Raw genomic sequence first — 12355 nt, 5'->3', positions numbered from 1 at the left:
AAATTCGATAATCCTTTTATTTTTAATGAAACTGACAAAACTAACAGACTATAGTTCCATGAAAAAATTCCCGTGTCACGAACCATTGGACCCCATCAAATAAATATGAACAGGAAAAATTATTTTCATTTTCGGCTCAGCGTCCTTTTCAGCAGCGAGGCTATATGAGACATGCACCTACAGGTTAACGTGGTACCCGAACATGAGCTCTCGCCATGAATCGAACCCGGATCTCCAATGAAAAAAAAATGTAAAAGGACAATAAAGGACCAATCGTTTCAGACAATTACATATAACATCGTCAAACACTACAGCAAAAGTTAATAAAATCACTTTTACATGTTTAGTAGATATTTTATGTCGTATATTAAAAGTCAAAGTATTATGAAATAAAGTAACAGGACATTCTACAATTATTACGTTAGTTAAAACAATGTTATGCAGTTGATAAACATTTTGATCCAACGTCTATATCTTTCATTATCAAATACAGTCCAAAACATGTGTAATTTTCAAACATTATAAAAAAGACAGACAGTATTGTATCGTCTCGTGTCATACCACACAATACATTAGTTGATCTGATCTGTAGTAGCTTTGGCTAATCTTTATTGTGTATAGACTGAGGATAAATCGTACTGCAAAACACATTTATTCTCAATTTTGGCCTCCGTTGCACGTTAACTTGGCAACAATACTAAATATCTGAACTAAAATTAAAATGCTCTTTGGAAGTGACAATGGACAATTATTCTTGTTTGTCCATTCATGACATAATGGACAAAAAGCTCTGCATATTAAAGTTAGGTTTACAAAATAGCGTTAAGAAGGTTTAGCTTACTATGATCCCTAGGACGATTTTTGAAAACAAGGCCATTTACCTTCTATTTACGCCACAGGTAGGATGTGTAAGGATTCACGATTAAATCTTCAAACCAAAACATTTAATTTCATTTAATGATATACAGAGTGAAAAATGTACCATTGAATCGCCAATCGAGCCCAGTCTCCGGCTTGACATGTAAGTACTTAACTCCTCATAATCATTAATGCTACATATTTACACTAATGAATAGTGTTGGAACAAATTTACCCCATACTATAAAATATTTTCATAGTATGAAACGCCTTTGTTACGTTAATTTAGCACTTTTCAGGTAACACCACATTATAAAATAATAAAGCAGTGTGGACAAAAGTGCAACCACACATTTCAATTGACTACACTGATTCAACCACAGTACTACTTAATAAATATTCACATGCACTTAATGTACCCACTGTACTTGTATGCATTTTAAAAACTAAACTGCTGGCGCAAGTTAGCAATTATATAGTAAAATTCCATTTCATATTTGAAGATCTGTTTGGAGACAATAGAAATTCTACTTCAAAATTTCGAAATTTTACGAGAAGAAGTCGATGGAAAACAAATATCTAATCTAAGTTACATAATAAATAAATAAATAAATAAAAAACCTAAAATCCTTGAGTAAACTTTCTTTTTTCAGTTTTCCTTTATACTGCAATTAAATAATGTAGCATTTGCAAAGGCACTGGTATTTTCAATACCACTACTGAAGACAACACACAGAATAATTTAAATGGAATGAAATCTGAGTTTTACGTCCTACGATAATGCCAGCCAGACTAAAGGAGACTGATGAGAAATAAAATGGTGGAATGAAGAAAGTGGGAGAACCCCGAGGAAACCCACGCACACTGTTTGTCCACCACAAAGTTCACTTGGCGGGAGCAGAGTTCGAATAAAGAATTAAGCACAGTGAATTTGGAACTTGTAAGTGGCTAATACCAAATTATTTCCTAATGTTAACGAGTTACATAAAATGCATGCAAAGCTGACAGATTTGGGGACACAATTGCATTTTTCTGTTATTAAGTCTTCCTATTAAAATTCTAACTCGATTGGTATTCTTATAAAGATGATCCTCAAATGAGCCCAGTAATACATTCACTTACAATACTATTGGACAAATACAAATATGCATGTAACAAATTCAACCTACCTTTCGACATCACTAATGCTGGGACCCCAGATGCTGCAATGGCAGAACATAAAGCATATCTCTTTTGATTAACATTTATTTTCCTATGCCATCGGCGCCAAGTTTTGGTTGGAGCGAACATTCGTCCACCTCGACACATGTTTCCAAAAGCACCCTGTCCTGATCTATGAGTTCCACCACCACGAACACGTGGAATACGGGCAACTGCTCTACCAGTACCCCACGACTCAGCGCTAGTTTGGTGACCTGAAATGTGTTTTATATTAAAATGACAATAGCAACTTAAAGGTCAGATTATGGTTCTATTTGATGCAAATCTACAATACTTACTAATTTATAGGTGGCGAATCTAAATATAACTACTATAATTAAATAGCAACTTTTAGTTTAACCTGCAGTGATTAAGGTGTACTGACACGACGTACAGTACTGTGAAGTCCGACACACATTTTAGATACAAAAATCGTTCGAATAATTCTGTATTAAAGACAATTAAATAGTAATAAAAAAATACGAAAAGACACTTTCTACCCAGATTTTCGCTGCATTTACTACTACATAGACAGGAGACATCAGAAAACTGAGGGCTTAGTGGAAACAAAGAATGAGAATTACGAAGATCACAACTATGTTATATACATATGTTAATTTATAAAATGCATCTTAGATCAATATCAAGCTCTGCATATAGTTGAAATGAGCAGTGAAGTGAGCTGCCTCAGTTGGTGGTACATGTGTACTGAATCATTAATTTATCATCACTTAGGGTGAAGTAACTCATCATTGGCAATATCACTTCCGCTCGTTTATATGCATATTAGGAAACAATACATTGCGAACTTTGCATTTTCTAATAAAATATATGTATATAGAATTTCATTCGACTACTTAAATCTTAAATAGAAATATGAATTAATACTTTTAAATGCTTATGCAGATCCAGTGATTTGCTTAACAGACCATTATTGTCTACAGTGCTATCGAAACTAAACCTAATATGACATTCAAGTACTTATTTTAAGACATTTTCATTGAACATCAATCTTGTTCAAAAATCAAGATGAATTTTAGGAAATGGAGTTTAACCCAAGTTCATGAATGTAAATCTTTACGTACAGTATTCACTATGCAGACGTCGACAAACTATTAGTAAACAAGGGCAATGGGAACTATTATAGAAATAACTTATCTATATCTACACAAGGGGCTAGTTATTGGTGCTGTATGGATTTGATATAACCCATCCCGTGTCGGCAACTGAGACTGCAGAATTTCTCACATATATTTGAAAATTGAACGTTCTGACTCTAAATGGTAAAGACGTACTATATTAACCCTTTTAAATTATGGCTTTTTTGATGTATTTTGTAGACTTTCACTCAATCATCTATTGCGTGAAGACTATTTATCGTAGGATCATGGTTTATACCCCATTTTGTTTCTAGTAAAGCAGTGTTTCCAACTGCGTCCGTAAAATTTCCCTAAAGTGTACCAAATGAGGGAAATTTCCGCTCAAAGTGGGGGAAAAGGGATTTTCTTTTTTAAAAATGCCTTTTTTTATCGCGAATATCTCCCATTTGGTATAGGATACGATCATGTGAATGGTACTAAAAAAAAAAAAAAAACTGCTTTATGGTGAAGAGGATGAGATACAAAGAGTGGCCCTGGGATGCATAGTTTTGATGCTACAGCCGATTTACATGTTTTTCCTTGATAATACCTTTTTAGTGAATTTCTATACCATCATCATCATCATCACGACTGTTCATTGTAGGAACATGAATTGTATCTCGTTTTCTTTGCCATGAACCACTCTTTCAAACGGTACCACTCGCATGTCTCTAGCATGTATCATAGTGGAGAAAATTCGCGAAAAAGAAATTTTTGTTAAAGGGAATTTTTTTCCATTTTGGACGAGATTTTCCCGCTTCTGGTACACGATAGGGAAATTGGAGTGGTACATTTTGAAAGCCTGTCTCATAACGAAACCAACGAGGTACAAACCATGATTCAAGGGTAAATAGTAATGTGTCAGGGATTTTCTGAAAAAACTTCTCAAATATATCTTTTTTTAATCCATCGTCTATGTTTTTGTGACGTCACAGCCCCCAGACAGAGCACGCTAGGCTGCAAAATGCCTATAAAATGTTCTATGATGCGTCCATATTTGAATGAATGCAAAAAACCCGGTCTAAAAAGCTTTACTAGAGACTTACAAAGCAAATTCCGAAGGTCGACGCCATGGCACAGGTGTTGTGCCATCATAATTTAAAAGGGTTAAATAAGTTTTGGTCGTAGGCCATTTACATTTGATTCTGATGTCACTACATGCGACGACTCAACAGGTTTCATGTCTGGACTGTTACCCTGTCGAATACAAGAAATGCCCCTCAAAACAAATCTTCACTCAATTTTTGACAGATGTATAGTCCTGCATAAGTATCTCATTCCCAAGATAGAAACCACTCATTAATACTGAGCCCGCACAATCCTGACCATCTTACATTTTTCACGTATTTTCTTTTACAGTATAGATTTGGCCTGGCACATACACCAAAATAGCATTCCTCAGATCTTGACTTATAGAATATTTTTACATGACCGTACGACGAATTCTTTGTGCAAAGCGTCTGCTGAAGTCCCTCACAAATTGATTTTTTTTTCCATAAATGATGTTGCTACCAGTGAATTAACTGCTTCCTGGTATAAGTAATGTGCTGTACTTGTTTATCATTCTCCATTATAAAATAGTCGAGTTTCGGTATAACTTCGCCAATTAAAGCAGTTTCTTCATTACTCGAATAAATTTCGTCAGTTACAGGGACAAAACCCACGCTCCATTCAAGCCACCTCCAAATATTTACCAACGCACACTCGTTGGCAAAATGTTTCGTCATCCACGACGTATTTTTGTGTTGAGGTTAATTCCTGGTTCCGAAATGCTTTCCGTAACAAGTCTATCAGAGACCTCTGTTGTTGCTCGATTTAAGTCATATTTTGTCTTCTGTCGGATTCAGATGCCCTTTAGTTCTTTTAGTTCCTTCACAACAAGATTACGACACGACATAGTACTACTTCCAAGCTATTGCTTATTTTAATCTGGGTATTATTTGAGGACATCAGCATCACCTCGACTTTTGATCAGTTTCGAAGAAAAAAAATCACTGTTCTGCTCAACTGTGGTGTGCGCTTCTACCTACTTCCATTCATTTGCACCTACTAATTTTGATCACGGCCTCTCCCAATCCTCCTTTAAGCTATCTTCAACTTAAAAGACTGGCGATCATCAATGTTCGTGTAACGTATCTTTAGTGTACCAGGAGACGTTACAGACAAGTGCAATTAACATAATTCCTAGTGTGAAATAATATAGAGGATGAGGTTCCTACTTAACAGCATAAATATTTCAAAATAAACTGAAATTTGCTTCATGAATATTAAAACAGATCTAAGAATCTCATTAAGTATACACAAAATTAAGACATCGCATCCTAGATGGAACTAATGCCACACCTTTTCCTGAAAGTAAATTTTGCTAATAACTTACTACGTCTATTTTCACTAATGAGCCACATAGATTGTTATTTACATTAATAATGACTACAACAAGGCTTCCTGGTTCAATATAAACATCTCACTGAAAATTTGGAGTTTACAAGCCCGTATTACCCTCCTAAAAATTTGAAAGAAAAAAAGGTTTTGTAATCGTAAGTGGCAGCTATTCTCTGAATTAATAACTCCAGTAAATGTCCAGTAAACTTCCATACGATCATCATCATATATACACTTCAGTTTCTTAAATTCAACACAGTATCAAAAAATAATTTAAAATATCTTTTCAAAACAAGTTATAATTTAACATTAAAAGTAATTACCAGCATCTTTGTTGACAGCGTAAGCTTGACGATGATTTTTTGCCATGCTATCATGAATAAAGTTCACTATGTCTGGTCGTATAGGAGCCCTGAATACGGCAGGCAACGCAACAGAAGACCCTGTTGCCTCATTTTTATCACTATAAACACTTATCAAAGGTCTTGCTGATGACAGAGACTGAAAAAACAATAATACAGTTTTTAAAATAACATTAAGTACAAATAATTTATTCTTTTATAACTATATAGAAAAAGAGAAAAAAAACTATACATTTTAAATCTAGTATCGAATGACTGCCTTTCCCAATCTAAATTTTAATTTTCCAGATGTTAATACGTCCATACGTGCTCTTGACTACTGAACCCCCCCCCCCCTCCCAACGAAATACATATAGTCGTACTACTGACTGTAGTGTGCGTGTACTTATATATATATATATATATATATATATATATATGATTACAAAGAAACTATGAGCTAGAATGACAGAAGAATGACATGCACTGAAAGAAAATAAAAGGCCTGCAGAAAATCGCTTAGAAATGGTACTACGAATAATGAACGAAAAATAACGAACGTAGAATGCAGATCTTGAAAATTAAAATAAGTACATTTAGTTTCACAGTGTGACTATGGTGAACTTCCAAACACGCGAATTCAATCTTCAAATCTGGTTTGATTTCAGTTTAGCGACCATTTCAGCAGCGAGGCTATATGAGACGTGGACCTACTGATTAACGTGGAATCCGGACATGAGCTTCCGCCGGGAATCGAAGCCGGGTCTCCCATGCCAAAGGCAGATATGCTAACTGCCACGAGGGAGCTCAATGTTCAAATTTGAAATGGTACATTTGTAACTAACAGTTGCAGGATACTGAATCCTTATCAGAAAACCATTACTGTTTTATTTATTTATTTATTTATTTATTTATTTAACAATCACCAGATACAGCTCAGAGGCCATTTTACACTGGATATCTAACAACAACAACAATAATTATATATTACTCACTATACCTCTCGGTTTTTGCTCCACGGAAATTAATATTGAAACCAGAAGCCATAATTAATGCCGATCACTTTAAAATCAGAGGTGAAGGGTATTCTTGCGGTACTGAGTCCATTAAAAAAAATATATATGCCCTTGAGGCTTAGGGAGACTGTGATTAAGGCCAGTGAACGATAATGGAAGAATTGATGGAATAAGAATGTGGGCGGAAACTAGAAAATGAAATCTGAGTTTTACGTCCCACGATTATGCCGGTTAGGCTAAAGGAGACGGTGATAAGTAATGAATGAAATGGTGTAATGAAGTGGGAGGAAACGGGAAAACCCCGAGAAAACCCACGCACACGGTGTTTGTCCACCACAAAGTTCACTTGGCGGGGGCTGGGATCGAACCCGAGACCCCAAGCACCAGAGGTGAACGCTCTATCACTGAACCACCGCGGCCCCAAAGGCGGAAACTAGAATATCACAAATGTCCACTAGAAACTAACTTGGCTAGATAAGAGAAACTGCTTGTCGATATCCATTTCCATTTATCCATTATGCGATCAGTGTTGTAACCGAAAATGGTAGATTTTCACACACTTCCGGTTTGAACAGACAAAAGTAGAAAGAAAAAAAAAAACTCATTCTTGGGGCGCTGACTGTCAAAAAAAGCTTCTCAATGTTTCTTACCGTTTTTGTTCTACGGAAATCACTATTGAAACAAAGTAATAGTAAATATCAATTACTCCGGTTTCAGGACCTTTGCGGGTGACTGATGTTTTTATGTTGAATAGATTTTTTTTTTAAAAAGCTAATAGTTATATATTACTGTTTTAGTTCTATGGTTATCACATGGTTGATCTACCATTTTCGGTTTGAATACAGGGTTTAACAAAAAACCACGGAACGTTCTCTTGGGACACTGAATAGATTGCAATAAATTGCCTTTTGAAATCTTAAGTTTCTGCTTTGGAAATCCACTCGAAACAGGAAGTATAGTACGCGACAAAACATAACCAATTTTTTCCTCGAAGGTCAAGATCTATGGGTTTACTTGTTCCTACCATAAATCCTTCATTGTAACTAGATTCCGGCGTTGCCGCTCCAACTCAGGTAGAACTGTATAAAGCTCTCAGTATGGCTAACACCATTACGGTTATCATAGTAGTCCGGGCCCGTGCAGACCTCTAAACATATTACCCCACAGAAATGAGTGCCATAAGTCCAGGCCTTCTAAAGGCTGTTGCGCCAGGAATTTAGTTATTATTATTGCTATAATGGTAGTAATAGGCTTAATAAAGATTCTGCCTGTTTATCTGCTCTGCTTGTAAGTATATTATTTCTAATTTTAAGATATAGTTATACAGGTCGATATATAATTGGTCAGTTTCTTTCTAATGTGATTCGTCACGTGTATGAAAACTGGACAAACTACAAATTATGATACTATACACAGGAAATTAATAACAATAGCTTTATTACTCAGATATTAACCTGCATACATATGAGGATTTAGGCACTTAATAGAATGCTTTTTAATCATTTCTTTTTTTTAAAGAAAAAGTTTTAAATTGTCATTATAGACAGATGGCCTGTCGAATAATAATAATAATAATGTTTTCCCAGGACACTGAAGAAAGTTATCATGTCTTGCAAAATATTTTTGATGGAGACAAAGATCATGTTGTCATCGAGATAGATCAATCGTCCTCAGAAAATGAGGAAAACGAAAACGAGGACATGTTTTGAACTCTTGAAGTGTTAAGTTCCAATTGTTTATTTTATCTATTTATGTGAGAATTTTCAAAATAATGTTCAATCAGGTCTGATATAGTGCTTTATGTGAGATTGACGAAGTTGCATGAAGGGCATAAACAAATAATATCATCATCATTTATAAAAGACTTACATTAGTGCATCACGTTGACTCCTAATAGTAAATCACGTTGATGCTCATTGCAATAATATAATGCAATAATTTATACCCTGGCCGGTGAATGATGATTTCTGACAGCTTTGCACAAGGCTTCACCGTGCGAGCAGAAGACAGCAGGTTAACCAATCTTAGGCTTAGAACCTGTTGCGTCTCCATGGTAACCACCGCACATTGCCAAACTTTCACTCACCCCCTCTCACCCTCAACGAGGAAGCAGACGATTCTCTCCTTGCGCGAGAAGCACATGGCAACACCGCACTCCTCAGCCGTCTTCGCGAGCTGAGCTGTCAGAAATCATCGTTCACCGGCCAGGGTATAGATTTGAGCACTTATATTTATGTATCCGCAAGTTCGTTGGTCGGGTAACAAAAAAAGTGAATGCAAACAATTAGAGCTCTTAAGTACTGACTTTAATCTATAATTATAGCACGGCCAACAAGAGATGGTCTCTGACGTTTCTTACGACATGTGGTGGGACATTGCAGCCCCTACTTTGATACCAGTGTTACCAACCACGATCACTCTGTCTTATACCATTAATTAAATTGCCACTACAGTTGCACCGAAAAAAACCTTGACACGCGCGTAGTGGCAATGTCACTGCGAGTTGTCAGAGACGTTCTCTTACTGGACGCACTATAGTAAATGAACTTTTCGGGTAAACTGTACCCGCCCAATACCCATTGCGTTTGGTTTACTCGATCCTTAGACCTGATAAACCCGTTTGACCTGTTTGGACCGTTTGACCCGATAGACTCGTTACGAGTTCGTACATGATAATTAGAATAATTTGTGTTATGATAATAAAGTGAAACAACACATCATTTACAATAATGACAGACTAAGCTTGTTTTCATAAAAACGGGATTATCAGGTCATCCCTATTCATACGGTTCAATGGGGCAAACCCGATTCATACGGATAAAAATACAACATCGGTCCAACGTGCGGTCCAGGATCTATTCTATTTTCCGAGCATTACCGAAAATGCACAGTAGCCCGAAACGGCTCGGACATAAAAACTATCCTATTATTATTATTATTATTATATTAATAGGAGAGAAAATTACTTGTTGAATGACCTGTACGTATTTTATCCCTATTTTAAATGGTTATTCTGGTTTTATGTACCTGCTTATTGGTTTGCAACACTCAGAAAGAATAGTTCGAGACTTCATTGTTTACCCTCGCGACAGGGAGAGCGGCTAAGCTTTTGTAATACAGGCAACATCCAACTGGTTGACAAACCGCACGTGGCCGCTAACAACTATATGACAGTTTTACTGCTGATAAGAAAACTTGGTTTAGCTTTGAAAACCACTATACTAGTAAATTTCGCATCATTACTGAATCGATTTTCTTTTCTCTGATACTTGTCAACAGGGATCACCATTGTTTGGAAGTCTAAAATAAACAAAGATTCATGAAAAGCGTTATATCTTACATCTTTGTAATCAATAAGGCCCGGATTTGTCTGTAAAAACATTCTTTCCAAACATGTACAAGTTTTTTTTTCTCCCCAATTAAGAGTCTGCAAATTTAAATTTTATTTCACATAAAAATACATATTTACTGAAAAGTTATGTAAATAAATATTTTGGACATTTTGGTAAAATACATAATTTTAATATCCTTATTTTAAATTTCACAAAGACTTTTTTTTTTTAAACTTTTTCTCGAAAGAAATTAACATTGAGGAAAGAATAGGCTACATAAATCTATCCATCGTATTTATAAGCAATTTCCCATCTGCAGAAACAGCGTCGTCACAAATTCCCCTTAACACTGGGGTAACTTGAGCCAAACAATGAGCATCTAAAGGAGCCCTCTGTACTGAAGTGAACAAGATGGGGAAAAAATGGGGGGGGGGGAAATCGTAAAATCGCCAAATAAAAATTGAACTTTTCACAGAAACAAATCCCGATCTTTCACTTCCTCCAACACTCGTATTCAGGCGGTAGAATACCTGGCTTAATGCGGTACTATTTATATGTAGAGAACTTTGAAGCATTTGTATCTGGAGTAACTAAACCCAGACGATTCTTCATTGAAATTCTTCAAAATTTAGTAAGTGATAATGACTTGCGTTCATATCTGCCAATTTTGGTTTCTTGACTCACTCTAAAATAATAATAATAATAAAACTAGAAACTACGAGAAATTTACTGAATACTTCGGTTCAAGAAGTACAGTGCATTGAAAGAAGGCTGAATGTTCTTTCTGCTTCGAAAGCTGAAGTCGTAAGAAAAAATTCAAAAACTTGTTTGAGGAAAATTTAAGAATTTAGCTATAAAACCCTACGTAAAATATCTGAAGTATTGGAAGGCCAACACACAAGTGAAATTGATGGTGTGAATATTCGTGACTGGGGTGTGATATAGAACGTTCCTTCTCAATATAAGGCATTATTCAGCGAACAATAGGCATGGCTTTACGACGGACAATTTGGAAAAGACGTTAGTTATTCATTGCAATGCTCATGGAATTTCAACATCTGATGAATAGGAGCTATTGATGAGTACAAGTACTTATTTTTTTTACGTAGGGTGTTTTCTCATACTTTTCCTTTATTTTTTTGTTAAATATTTTATTTTTTAATTTAGCATTTTTTTTATTTTTAGCACAAAAAATATTTTACAGTTTTTAGCACAAAAATCCGGGCCCTAGTAATTAGCAACTTCTTTGATTTACGTATGACAATATCAGGCATTCTCCATTTATTCTACTTGCATTTATATGCTCCACAAAATTGATAACCCTCTCGCAGATGTCTCCAATCATACATATGATCTGCCCTTCAATTTCAAGAGTGCGTGATTTGTTGGCGTACATTTGTGACTTTACAAACCCCTTAATGATTTTACAGATGAAAAAGCCACATGACCTTGCCGGTCATCCAAGTAAAATGTCTTCAAGATAAGAACATGTTGCTCAATAGTAAACTGTTCAATGAAAAACAAATTAAATGAACACAAATAATAGAAGCTACATTAATCTGAGTGACAACATGTAACAGCAATGGTAAGAACCCTACGTACAGGTCTCCAGCTCAGAGGAAAAATTTGCACTGGATTAACCTTAAGCATCCTATATGGAACATTTTTAATAAAGATGTCAGTACAAGACAAGTAAAGGCAATAGCAAAGAACGTGAAAGCATGCAAAGCTCCCAAAGATACTGATACAGCGACGAAATGTGATTGGAGGCAGTGAATGACAACTAACATTTACAAAACAGGAGAAACAGCGTCAATCTTCAAGAAAGTAGATTTAAAAAAGTAAATATTACAACAACTATCCAGGACTAACATATAGCAACGTGCCAAGATTTAAAAAAGTTGTGTATGGAAACGATTTGCAAAAGACGTATTTTCGAAAAAACCAAGATTGAAAAAAAAAAAAAAATAATAATCACCGAACTAGAGGACAAGAACGCAGGATACGCTGGCGTGTTGGAAAAAAAAAGTGCAGTTTTACCATACGGATCCACAGTGTAAGTACAAGTAGGAGTAGGAATAGGGATA

The 12355-nt window shown here is 35.5% G+C and overlaps 1 protein-coding gene across 1 annotated transcript in view; it reads right to left on the bottom strand.

Moving 5' to 3' along the window:
• The window catches only part of RpL4 (ribosomal protein L4), a 55808-nt gene that overhangs the window by 34922 nt on the left and 8531 nt on the right, over window positions 1-12355 (bottom strand). The window contains exons 2-3 of the mRNA XM_081735951.1: window positions 5903-6080; window positions 2028-2273 (exon numbers count right to left, since the gene is read on the bottom strand). Coding sequence (XP_081592077.1) covers window positions 2028-2273; window positions 5903-6080 — 424 coding nt within the window. The remainder of the gene's footprint in view (window positions 1-2027; window positions 2274-5902; window positions 6081-12355) is intronic.

The sequence above is a fragment of the Thermobia domestica genome, chromosome 13 (assembly GCF_964235325.1).
Source record: "Thermobia domestica chromosome 13, izTheDome1.hap1.1, whole genome shotgun sequence".
In the NCBI taxonomy this organism is placed as follows: domain Eukaryota; kingdom Metazoa; phylum Arthropoda; class Insecta; order Zygentoma; family Lepismatidae; genus Thermobia; species Thermobia domestica.
This window is presented reverse-complemented; position numbering and strand designations above follow the sequence as displayed.